Source organism: Blennius ocellaris (assembly GCF_963422515.1).
Source record: "Blennius ocellaris genome assembly, chromosome: 13".
In the NCBI taxonomy this organism is placed as follows: Eukaryota; Metazoa; Chordata; class Actinopteri; order Blenniiformes; family Blenniidae; genus Blennius; species Blennius ocellaris.
In genome coordinates, this window is record NC_137662.1 from 16,831,339 (window position 1) to 16,844,513 (window position 13,175).

Below are 13,175 nucleotides of genomic sequence, written 5' to 3' on the forward strand. Positions count from 1 at the left end.
GTAGCAACTCCATCATGAATCGTCTTACCCCATCCCAAAGATGGGGTAAGACGTGATCTCATTCTTTTGGTCAAAGTTTATAACTTTATGTGAGTGTGGGATTGTAGACAAAAAAGTTTGCATTGCTGCTCAGCTTCCTCTTCTTCACCACAACAGCACTAGAATCCCTCCAAATGTGAAAAGTTCTCCTTCCTACCTTGAGAGGATGCGTGATACTTTCTCCATGAGAGAGTCATGTCCTCAGACTTGGAGTTGCTGCTTCACACTCAGCCACAAAGTGTTCCAGTGCACTCTCAAGACTCTCATGGTACGATGCCAAAAGAACAACATCATCAACAAAATGCTGAGACAGCTTTGGTCCCCCTACTAAAGACAAAACAACACCTTGATAAAAATGCAACACTGACCTTGAAGAAGTCAAACTTAAGGCTGAATACATGGACACAGTTCCCACATTGGCCGGGACAAAAACACTATGGGAAGGGGCTTTAGATTGCATTTTAAGAAAATGTATTGTTCATTACTCAAATGTAAACTGTTTTTTGTCATTTCGACTTATATTTCTGTATGTTAAAGTGATGTGGAAAAATATCAGTAGTCAATATTTACAGGTTTTTATGCTATCGTTTTCCTGGGTTGATCAAACTTGTATGAGGCCCCTGAATCCAAATGAGCAAGGCAGCTCTCATTCCCATCCATCCATAAATATACACCATTGATAGCTCAGTAGTCCATCACAGGGCAAAATATAAATAGACAACCACAGAACTCACATTCAGCAATTGGGACAGTTAAATTACGCCTGCGTAAAGAAAACCTACCCACACACAAGCTCATCTATGTTGCTCATTATGAAGACTAAATACTGAAGACAAGCATGAGTTCAACTGCTTTAAATTTTAACAGTACCACTTAAAAATGTGAAACATTTTCGGTGCTCCTTTTCGTCTGCGTACAAGTGCTGCAGTGCATCCGACATGTGCAGGATGTCTGAAACACGCTGCGGCAAGTAATTTGGCTTTGGAAAAGAGATGGAGGGGGTGTTTCCCCAAAACAGGGCAGTTCTTTAAACGAAACTAGTGTTTGGGATCACGTGACCTCACCCACACAGGATGTCCCACAGAGGAGGGAGAGAGAGAAAGAGAGAGAGAGAGAGAGAGAGAGAGAGAGAGAGACGCTTTCAACCCGCGCGCCCCCGCAGTGCGATTACGCGCATGAGAAAAAGTTAGAGAAAAGGTTTAAGAAGTACTAGTTACAACTGAAGAGAGAGAGAGAGAGAGAGAGAGAGAGAGAGAGCGAGCGAGAGGGGGGAAGAGAGAGAAACGACGTTTATTTTATCCAATATAGTTGAAATAAAATATTCCCTTGGATTGTACTGAGGAAAGATCGCAATAATCGTCCGCCTCTCATCCATGCACATGATCGCTGCCTCCGCGCTGCATCTGGCCGAGGAGAGGAGGGAGCGGAGGGTGAGGAGCCCGCGTCCGAGGACACAATGAGGCAGTGTGTCCACGTTCGGAGACAATGCCGCAAGATGCTGCGGAGAGACGCGATTCCCACCGATCAGAGACGATCCGCTCGACTTCACAGTGAGACCAACTGAGAAGGTTTGTATCATCTCCTCCCTGAACATCTCTCCGCATCCCCTTTTTCTCCACCCTTTAACAGGAAATTAGGAAAATATACAGGAGGCACCGGCGCACGTTTGTCATCTCGTAAACACGCCGAGCGGCCGCGCGCGCAAAAACGCAGCAACTGCTGGACGCAGGCGGTGAGCAGTAAACCGCTCGTGTCTGTCGCACGGTTCGGACACGGTGTTTTTGCCCGGTATTCTATTGGCCGGTGCCGGAGGAGGAAATCATCGGGCAAATAGTGAGCCGGTGTAAATCAACGCATACAATCAACATAACCTATCTCTTAATTACAAATGTGAGTTTGTGTCTGGGTATTTTTTATGTAAACAAAGATTTGCGCATCACAAGATTAACACCATTCATTATTCTCTATTTTGGTTCAGTGGATGGTGGAAATGATACTCAATCGAATGCCCTTCCCCCCCAAAAGGCCTGCTATGGTATTTAAGGGGAAACCATTGTTGTATTTTTCTTTCCTATGGTAATAGGGGGCCGAGTGGCCAGAAACGTGAACTTGCGTCTGAATCCAAGCTGACAGGTCATCACTGTAGCTCCAGTCCTGTGACCTGGCTGCTCCCCAGGTCATTCCATGGAATGTAGCCATTGTAGCCAGGTTACCTTATATTTTCACATGAAGGCAAAGCGTTGATTGATTGATGAACTGTCCTGGGTGACACATCCAAGTGCATAAAATGAATCTATCCAAACTAGTCCTATATAGTACAAATATGAAATAACTAACAATCGACATGGATGCAGTGAAGTGACATTCAAGACAAATAACAAAATCATGTTATCATGTTTAGATCCCCACTAATACCCCTACACACTCACTTAATTATTTACCATTCCAACTCTAATAGCACCCATGCAGGTTTTAAGGGTTGTTCATATTTATCTTTAACAGAAAATTGTTTACACTAAATTCTCCCTGAACACTTCAGAAAAGCTTTCAGGGAGAATTTACCTTTCAACGTCTCCATGAGACACTGCTTGAAGGCAGCCATTAATGTAATTTGTAGGGAGATGATAAACAGAGTGATGTGCGTTTCTGCTTGAGCAGATAGTCAGATTTGCCAAACGCTCCAGTGAGTCTTGAATATGTAAAAATGCTCAGCTCAAGTGCTTCAGCCTGACAGTTTGACAGCTGTGGCGTATTAAGCTCAGATAATTGGGTGATATTTACTCACAAAACACACAATAACTCTGCAATTCCTTGAAATAAGTGTTTTGTTTTTTTACTCAGTGATATATTTCTTCAAAAGGGCTTCTTCACTTTCTAGACATGAACAAATTGCAATTGTATATTTAGATTAATTTTTTTTAGCCACGTGAAAATGGCAAAAAAAACACATGCAATTCATACACAGTAAGGGAATTTGCCACATCTAATGATTAGAAATTCGATTTTCTTTCAAAATATTTTTATTTCTGTGGCTCCTTTTACAAATAATTACACAAAATGTAATTTGATACCATCAGGCTCAGACTTGTGTTTTTGTTTGGACTCGTAAATCAAGTGGGTTTTTTTCTTCTCTAAATGAAATTACAACACAGCCAAATTTATACTTGTTCAAGCATGTGCCTTCAGGGTGACTTGACAGTGGGAGAAAACCTTAGCTCTTGATATTACACCATGACAGGATGATGACAAGGTGACTCAGAGCAGAAACAGGAATAGTTTCACATGGAGTTGTCAGTTTTGAGCTTAGCAACATGCTAAAAGAGGAACAAAGTCTTAAAACCGCTAAGCTCTGAATCAAACTTTGCGATGTCTGCAGAGTCGAGGTTTTGGCAGGGTGAGAAACCACTTTCGTTTACCGTGCCCCGCCTCGGATAGCTGAGTTGCCATGTTACACCACAGCCATAGTAAAAGCAATGTTGTCTCTTTCAGTGGTTCTACAAAATGACACAAACAAATTGATAAAAGCTGCTACTGTCATACCTATTGCAGGACATTCCTGAGGTTTCTTATCAACACTGCTGAATCCACATATTTCTAAAACATAAATAAAGAGACGGACTGAATTTAGGATTGTTTGTCAGTGAGAACAAAGAACTACATTTCTTCTTATGATGCCATGTGATTTGAGTGTACCATTGTGACATAATGTTAAGAAGATCGCACATAGCAAAATTTATGTTTCACCTTAAACCAAGAATAACACCAAAATCACACACTTTGTTTGATGTACTGTCTGTAATAATTAAGCTCTTTTCTAATTGCAGAATGAAACCTTAACCAACGCGTGAAAGGCAATGACAAGACTTCTGGACGTCCAGTTACAAAGCCATTACTTAAGAATGAAGACCAGGTATGCCATCGTCTTCATCACTGTTGTGGCCTTGGTCATCATTGGATCGGAAATCAAAGTATTGTCAAGGTAAGCAAATGAAAAACAATTTGTAAACCACATTCATGCCCCCTTTTTCAACAAGCTGGACCAAGAGTGAGGACCTGAATTAGCAGCAGTCTCTAGTGATTGCACCACATAAGCTCCAGGCTCTCAAAACCGCTGCTTACTGAGCATCAAATCTTTGCTGAGCCAGAGCTAAGCAATGATACGGCAGCGGGTTATCGCGATTGGTGCAAATGCAGGGCTGCCACCCTTCCAACAGCCAAGCGCATTTATTCATTTCTTTTTTTAAATTTGCAATGGATGCAAAATTAAGTGTTGACGAAACACAAGCTCTGTATTCCAGTACACTTGCATAATGACACACCAGCAAGATGACACCCTTATAATTGCATCAGCAACATCAAATATGAAAGACAAGATGTCATATCTCGCTGAGACGCTGAATTGAAAAAAGTGGTATTGAAGATGAACAGATGAAAACAAAAGAAATGAACAAAAAACAGGGGTGATTTGTGTGCAGTATAGGTGGTGTTGAAATGAAGTGCTCATAAAAAGACTCAATAAAAAAAGAAAGACAAAATATCCTACAGCAAAAACCTGTGAAGTTCTACTTTTAACAGAAATGATCAGGGTGACAATTGATTTGGTGAGAGCCAAAAGATGATATTCTGTATTCAGAAGGTTATTTTCAGGAGTTCATCCTGCTTCTGGTCTTTAGTTTTTCACACTGGCACCTAAATTTAAAATATCATCCCTGTTGTATGTGTACTGTGTCATCTGTTTGCAATTGTTTGAAATCACCTTTCTTTCTTTCATCAGGGTCTCTGATAAGTTCACTCAGAAACAGCCAACAAACACTTCCCTGGACTACAGCACCATAACACAAATGATGGGTCTAAAAAAGCTGCTTTCTAAATTGGGCATAAATGGGAATAACTTTAATTTCTCTCGTGAGCAAGAGGAGGAAGAGCAAGAAGACGTAGCTCTGAACGGCAACAGCAGTGGGCATAAACACATATTACTCATGGCCACCACGCGAACCGGCTCGTCGTTCGTGGGGGAATTTTTCAACCAGCATGGAGAGAACATGTTCTACCTGTTCGAGCCTTTGTGGCATGTCGAGCGATTTGTCTTATCCCCTGCCGAGGCACGCAACACGTCAGTATCGTCTGTCTATCGGGACATTCTCCAGAGACTCTTCCTGTGTGACTTCTCAGGCCTTGAGAAGTTCATCACTCCCCCACCTCAGGACCACGTCACCACAGCTCTGTTTCGCAGAGAATCCAGCATATCTCTGTGTGAAGATCCTGTCTGCACTCCTGTAATCAAACATGTTTTTGAGCGGTAGTGTATATCTTCTTGATGTTTGATGCAAGTTGTTGTGTCTCTGATTCAGTGGGGGAAAACGCATCTCAATTTTCACCTGCATGTTTACAAAGAGAGATGAGCTGCTTTTGTTGTTGGGTTGTTTTGATCGTGTCCTCTTAAACACCACAGAATATTTGAAAACAGGAGCAGTGGGCAGTTTCCCAGGGGTCCTCTTTGCTCGAGAAAATGCCTTACTGAAATTTTGTTTTGCCATATACAAATTTTAAATCCCCTTCTGCACATTATATGCACAGGAGCTTTTAGGAGTTTCCATTTTAAATTCACTGCTACTATTGTGTAGGTTTTCCTCACTTTGCTGTAAACACTTACATTCTTTCACAAAAAGAGAGTAAGGGAGATTTATTGAGTTTTCAACCAGAAAAAAAAAGTGATGTCATAGTTAGATGTTTTATGGGTCAGCTCGTCTTGCAGCTCTCCTTCAAGGAAATCCCAAAGGTGTTGAATGGAATAAATTATCCAAACTTCCTTCTGAAAAAAAATAATACTTGGATATCTTGGGAAACTCAAGTAAAAAAGAAGATTGACACATACCTATTCATTCTTCATTAAGCTTTATAATTGGACAAATCTGTCAACCTGGTAACACGTAGTAATGTAAAGTTAGATAAATGACTGATTCAATGAAATTGAATTAAATGATTAGGATGTGTGACCCATACAGTCTTATCAGAAATAGTATATATCACTTTAAACTTGTGAAATATACTGATCATGGCATCTTTTTTTGTTGTTTTTGCAGGTATCGCTGTAAGAATCGTCAATGTGGGCCTCTGAACTTTACTCTTGCGTCTGAATCCTGCCTTTCCAAACAACACCATGCCATTAAAAGTGTCAGGGTGATTCATCTGGACACACTGCAGCCTTTAATGGAGGACCCGAGGATGGACGTCAGAATTATCCAGCTAATTCGAGATCCACGGGCTGTTTTAGCGTCACGCATGGTGGCTTTCTCTTCACAATATCAGACATGGAAGGCCTGGGCGCAGGACGGCCAGGTGCCCGAAGATGATGAGGAGATGAAGAGGCTCAAGGGAAACTGCGACCACCTCAGGGTTTCTGCAGAGCTGGGACTCAGCCAACCACCTTGGCTAAGGCATCGCTACATGTTGGTGCGTTATGAAGATATCGCCCGTTATCCTATGCAGAAGGCAGAGGAGATGTACAGATTCACAGGGATCCCGTTCAGTACCCAGGCAAGAGAATGGATTCTGAAGAACACCTACACTACTCAGGAAGCCAGTGGGGTTTACTCTACCCAGAAGAACTCGTCGGAGCAGTCGGAGAAATGGAGATTCAGCATTCCTTTCACACTTGCTCAGGTTGTGCAGCAACTGTGTGGACCCACCATGAAGTTGTTTGGGTACAAATTTGTGGAGGATGAAAACACGTTGACCAATACCTCCATCAGCCTGCTTGAGGATAGAGCGTTTAATTGATCAAGAGATCAAAGTTTGGCTGTGAATCTGCAAAACACTGCGTGCAATAGGTCCGAACCAGGAGAAGCCATGATTGCACAGACCAAAACTGATAAGCATCAATATCATGAGGACACAAACTATTTTTGACAAGAGCATTCAGAACATGCATTTATATCCAGACATACCATTGATTTGCCTCATTATAAAAATGAAGAGCCACTTGATAAATTAACGAATGCAGAGTATATTCACAGCTGGTACTTAGCTTTATGTCATTCTCTGTATTTTGTTCATAAAGGAAAATATATAGATCTTAACATTGGATGTATAGGGATATTAGGTAAGATGCTATTGGTAGGTTGGAATTTCAGGGATAAACTAGGGTCAAAGTGTCAGTTGTGTGTTTGATGGACATAAAGGAAAGGCTTTTTAGCCCCAGTTTATTGGGTTTCAGACACTAGTAACGCAGGATCAGGCAAGGCAACAGCTAGAATGACTAGAGTAGATCAGCGTGAGAGGATTTACTGGTCTGACTCAGGTATAGTGTGAGTGGAATAGCATTTTGAAGAGTTTTTAATAAGTAGCCTCTAGACCCTCTCAGCACTGTGTACAATATAGTATATATTTAATCGTACTGGCCACATACATTTTTGAGCACTTTTCTGAAAACGAAATTTATTTGGCACGAAGATGTCAAAATAGATCAAACACATACATTTTGAGAACTTAAGAATTTATAGAAAAACAAGTAAATCTATATGTAGATTATTATACATTATTACATTATACTGTGTTGTCTACAGTCAGCCCCCCCCCCCCGCCAATCCAACTGCTTACCAGTAGTCATAGTTTTAGTTTTTTCTCTAAGTAGTTATAAAGTTTTAAAATTCTAATTTCTGAAAAAGGCAACAGATAAGAATACTTAATATTGATGCTTTGAGGATCAAAGCTGTTGGTTTTGGTGACATCTCATATATGGACGTAGACAGATCGTGACTTTAGGAGAGACCCAGATGGTGTTGCGCTCGCTGTTACTCTTCATGGTATATAAAGGTAACCACTGTGGCTCCACCTCAATGGCACCATTGTGTTCAGCTTGGCTGTGGCTTTCCTGAAATGGCGGCGCTGCTCTGGGAAAGGGATATGCATTAGAGACTCTTATAGTAGTGCGCTTATACCACCTTCTCTTGGGCAACATTAATATGAAGGCCTATATATGGCACTGAATAGTCCAGCCTCAATTCTCAACTATTTAAGTCAAAAGGAAGACTGTGACATGCCAGCCTTGAAACTTAAACTGTGGGGCAATCTCAGTGTGCCTTCAACCATGTTAGATATTCAGAAACATTTTGGAGTGTAACAGGCTTGGTTAATTGGCAGGTTTTGATAGTATGGAGAAAAAAAACATGCTCTAAGTTGTTAGAACAAACTACATATTATACCAAAGAGAGTCTCACTTGAAATTCCTGTTCTCAGTTTGTCATCAAAATAACACGTTAGGTTATTAAAAACGCATCCATTGATAATACAAAGACCTAAAGAGGAAGATTCAACCCCTATAACTATACAAGACATGTGACTATTTTCATATATTGCTAGAAAATTATAATTCAACTTAAATCTTTTTTTTAAGTCAGTAGCATGGCTACTCACTGTGACTTTCTATGAAAAACTTGACATCTTTAGTTAAAAAACACATATATGCACACACACATCATTAATTACAAGCCTGCAGCATCTCAAAGAAATTTGTCAGAAACTATATGATTAGTTGTGACGATATTAGTCACATTGATAAACAGCTGCCTTTATTGAGTCATCTGATGAATGCCAATTAGATTATAGTCCAGTTTTATTTCATAGTTCAGCAAATATTGACAAATTTACTCACAGTAAATGACTGAATAAAAATAAAACAAATATATATATTCATGCATTTCAAAAGTCTTTGCCTTTATCTAATGCCGAGTCTTCCTAATGTGTGCATTACAAAAGCCTCTCTCGCCAAGCTGCTATCCAAAGGACACTGCTTTACAGGAAAAAAAAAAAAGGGGGTCTTTGAGACTTTCATACAGAAAGTGTTAAAATAATACTCCTTGCCTGCATTTGGCAAAGATCAAGACACAAACTAGAAACAAAGATTTCCAGGAATTGTTATTGTGCCAGTGCAGCTGCTGACAACTCTTAGATACAAAATACCCAAACTGCAGAATTTTTTATTTTATGGGTATGGGTATATTTGATTATCTGGAGATTGGAAATGTAAAAACACTTTGACTCAGGATCATTGTGAATTTCTTTTATGTTCAGTTTTGTCATTTATTCTGTCAGGCTGTCATCTGGCAAGAAAATGTTTGAAAGATGTGAACTTGTTTCATTGTTTTTCTCGTAATAAAGGTAGAATTTGGATGTTTCTCAGACATGTATTTATGCCCTTTCACAAAAAAGGAAAATCTGAGTATTAAATAATTTAATGCAGATACGTATTCAATAGATATATGCAAACTATATGTCCTGTAAATGGAATTATGTCAAAATAAAATGCTTACTTGTTGTATTCTCCAGCTCTATCTGTTAATGTATTGTCTTCTAGGCAGAAAGCCAGAGGCACAGATCTGTAAGACAGGAGAAGAGTTACTATTTCCTTTCTCCTCCTGATCTGCATTTCTTTTCAGGACAACAGACTACAGGAAAGAGAAAGCAACACCAAATAAACTATCAATCAAATACAAAAATGTATTTGATCCCCCCCCCCCCCAACTAATATCCAGCTTTTTTTTTAACTGCAAGCTTGAAAAATGGGAGTCTGGGAAGAGCATTGATAAAACGAGGATTAAACTGGTGTCATTTACTCAGTTGCATTCTCCCAGTTGAACCACGCATCCAAATGCATGCGGTTGCCAAGGATCCCTTAAAAGGCTGAATGTGAGAAGGAAAAAAAAAAAAAAAAGGAGAGACAGGGAGCCCATTCATTCTGCATTCTTTCACATCCCTGCTGAAAGAAAGCGCTTTCCAGTCCACAGCTGTTCGACAAGCAGGTCTTCTCCCTCATCATTTCCCTGTTTTCTCCACAGCAGCACAGCAGATGTTTTCACCCAGCAAATGAGAAAAGCCCTGATAAGCCATTCAGGAGCCAAGCCGGGCTCCGTGGGAAGTTTCCTCAGGCTTTTCTGTCCTGTTTCAGACCAGTAGTGGTGCTGTAGAGTAACAAGAGTGATCAACGTATCCACCGCAAACAGCTTGATGGAGTGGGACTTGGATAAAGTACGTATGAGGCAGCGATAGTGGGGTATTAAACACAAACTAGATTGTCATCCTAACACAAAGCTATAAATGTTTACTTTGTGTAGCTAACTAAAAAAACAATCCACTTATCAGTTTGTGTTATTTTGATGTAAAATTTATTAAAATTAATGTAATTGTAATTAGAGTTTATCAAAAAGTAGCGTGGAAGCAAGAAGCATCTAGATACTTCTACATCTAGATGAAATTCTTTTCACTTTTATATGTTTCTTTTTTTTTCAATTAGCACCAAATGGAACAGATGAATTAATGACAGCAGGTAAGCAGCCACCGCCCCCTATAAAGGAAAGCTGATTTTTTTTTTTCGTGATGCTGCTGATACACAGTTGCAAGAGTTACGAGCTAATGTTGTATATGTATATGTTGTACATGTATATGTTATAAATGTAATATATAAATTATATTATATATTATATACCATGTAGTCATATTCACACACACAGGCAGGTTAGATTCACCAATGAGCCCCACCCAGGGAGAACATGCAAACTCCACACAGAAAGGCCCCAATAAATACACTTGAATTGAATACACTTACATAATCCACATGGCATTTGGGAAAGCACAGCATATATGAAAACATATCAAAAAGCATTAGAAAAGACGCCTTTTCATTTGTAACCCCGGGAGGAGGTTGTGGAACAGCAAACGTGGATGTAGAGTGTAATGAGCATTAGTTAGGTAAAATCCAGTATTTATTGTTTACTATGACAAAGCACTGAACCTTTTGCCTCATTGCTTCTGTCTTTTAAAGGCATTTTCAGCTAATTTGTGGCTTGTGATCACGGAGGGCAGGGTATTGAAAGTTGTGCTCACACCTTGATATAGTGGTAGAACTACTATATGGTAAGTGAGTTGTGCCTTTTTACTTCATTTGAACATAAATAATCCATGTGGTTTGCTTAAAGCCGGCTATATTTTGTTTTTGATACCACTAAAGCATCTCTCATAACTTTGATTTGTGTTCAAAGTGTGTCAGCTGGGATCTATACATTAATTCTTGTCTAGTATGTACACTACAATACTTACTTTTACTTGGATTTTCTTTTTCTTGGGTCAGTTTGGATTCTCAATTTTCTTTTAAATCAACCAACTCTTCCAGTTGCTTGTGTTGCATGGCTGCACTGTGTTGTAGTATTCGTGAAAAAGTCTGTGAGTCCGTGTTGGCTTGGGGACCTTTCTGTGTGGACTTTGCACGTTATCCCTCAAAGCGAAGTGGTTTTCTAAGCCAATTTATTAATGCAATCCAAAACTCTGCATACAAAATTCAGAGTTGACTCCAAAATTTACTGTAGGTGTGAATGTGTGTGTGAGACTGTTGACTGTGTGTCTGTACTGAGCTGGGATTGGCTCCAGTGTCACTGAGTTAGACGAAGCACTTTTAATGATATGTGGATGCTACTCTTTAGAAACACGCTCAATTTTGTGAGTATATGAGCAGGGGAAAAAAATACAAACTTGCTGTATGACACACCTCGCTCTGCCTGATAACCATTTACCTGCGACATTCCTGTAGATGGTCAGTTCACTGTGGTCACAACTTTTAGACATGCTTGCACAAGGCTCACATTGGCTGAGACTGTCATGGCATTAACTACTGTACCAACAGATGGACACTGTGCTTTCATGAACCCACAGAATCAAAGACCCAGCTTGTGTTGGGGAGGGAGTAAGGGGAAGGCAAAAACTACGTAAACAGGAAATATTGCCCTGCCCTTATCTATTTTTTTCTTGCTCTTATCCACAGCCCTCTCTTCCAAAACTCCTCCCAACATCTCAGTTCTGTATCAATACCAACAGTTCATCTTAAATTGTTTTTGAAATAATGAACAAAGCTTGTTCGTGTAACTGGGTTGTCGTTCATCAAGATTCAGCTCTCCACCCCTCATCCAAACACATGCAGATGCATGCAAACACACACTCCCTACCTTCCTCCTTGGACACTCAATCCCGTCTAACTGGCTGCCCTTCGCTTAAAAGTAAATAAATCCTGTGGTTGGGGTGGAACAGTGAGTGCCCTCATATGGCTCCGGGGTTGCTCTACCTGAAAGAGTGCCTGTGTTTTCTCCTGTAAGGAAACTTCACCCACCTCATCCAAGCAGACAGGTTCTTCAGTGAAGCGCCCACCCCCCCCCCCAAAAAAAAAACACTCAAAAGATATATGCTTCACATGTATAGTATACAAAGTCCTATAATCTGAAACGTGTAATTATTGGAGTTGTCTTCAATAACAAGAAAGCTGCAGCATGACTCGTCAGTGCCGTCTGTTTAATCCTGGATTGATTTGATTTGAGTCCTGCAGGGGGCAGTAGAATCCAGAGGATCATACAGAGGGTCTCATGTTTCTTGTGAGTGTTAGGATGTGGCGTTGTGTTACTGTATACAGAGTGTGTATGTGTGTGTGTGTGTGTGTGTGTGTGTGTGTGTGTGTGTGCGTGTGCGTGTGCGTGTGCGTGTGCGTGTGTGTGTGTGTGTGTGTGTAAATCCATATATGTATGTGGTATCTGTATCTGGGTGAACGTGCATTTGCATGTGCGCAAAGCCTCTTTCGCATGTGCAGCAGTAATTGTAGGAACTTTCGCCGGAAGACCAAAATAAAGCAGAGGATAACTTCAGCTGTTGCTTGTTCCTCTTGGATCTTTTGTCAAGTTTACTTCTTCCTTTACTGTGTCCCCAGGGGTCAATGGGACGGAAGTGTGAAACATGTCCACATTGAAGCGAGTGCAGACCAGCACTAATCCACAAATAATGACAGGCAGGCGGGGAGGCCTGAATCCAACACTTCCCTCACTTTTTAATCTCAGGTGGTTATAGAACTATTTTTCTCATGATGATATGATAATCATCACAGAACACTTGTACTACTGATAGCGATAAGTGCAGTACACATACACACACACGCACGCACGCACGCACGCACGCACGCACGCACGCACGCACGCACGCACGCACGCACGCACACACACACACACACACACACACACACACACACACACACACACACACACACCATTTTAACTGTCAGTTGCGCAGCCCTTGAGGGGAAATACTTCCCAGTTCACCTGTACCAT

At 40.6% G+C, this 13,175-nt stretch overlaps 1 protein-coding gene across 1 annotated transcript; it reads left to right on the forward strand.

Annotated features, from left to right (window-relative positions):
• Positions 1–1,218: 1,218 nt before the first annotated feature.
• chst3a (carbohydrate (chondroitin 6) sulfotransferase 3a) lies at positions 1,219–9,227 on the forward strand. Its single transcript, XM_080507466.1, has 4 exons — positions 1,219–1,607; positions 3,864–4,018; positions 4,814–5,338; positions 6,123–9,227. Exons 2-4 carry the CDS (start codon positions 3,894–3,896, stop codon positions 6,817–6,819), a joined length of 1,347 nt encoding a protein of 448 aa, XP_080363592.1. The 5' UTR covers positions 1,219–1,607; positions 3,864–3,893; the 3' UTR covers positions 6,820–9,227.
• Positions 9,228–13,175: the final 3,948 nt, after the last annotated feature.

Coding starts and splice junctions, on each gene's coding strand:
- chst3a (XM_080507466.1), top strand. CDS start 3,894: ATGACAAGACTTCTGGACGTCCAGTTACAAAGCCATTACTTAAGAATG. Junction 4,019..4,813: donor GAAATCAAAGTATTGTCAAG/GTAAGCAAATGA, acceptor TTCTTTCATCAG/GGTCTCTGATAAGTTCACTC. Junction 5,339..6,122: donor ATCAAACATGTTTTTGAGCG/GTAGTGTATATC, acceptor TTGTTTTTGCAG/GTATCGCTGTAAGAATCGTC.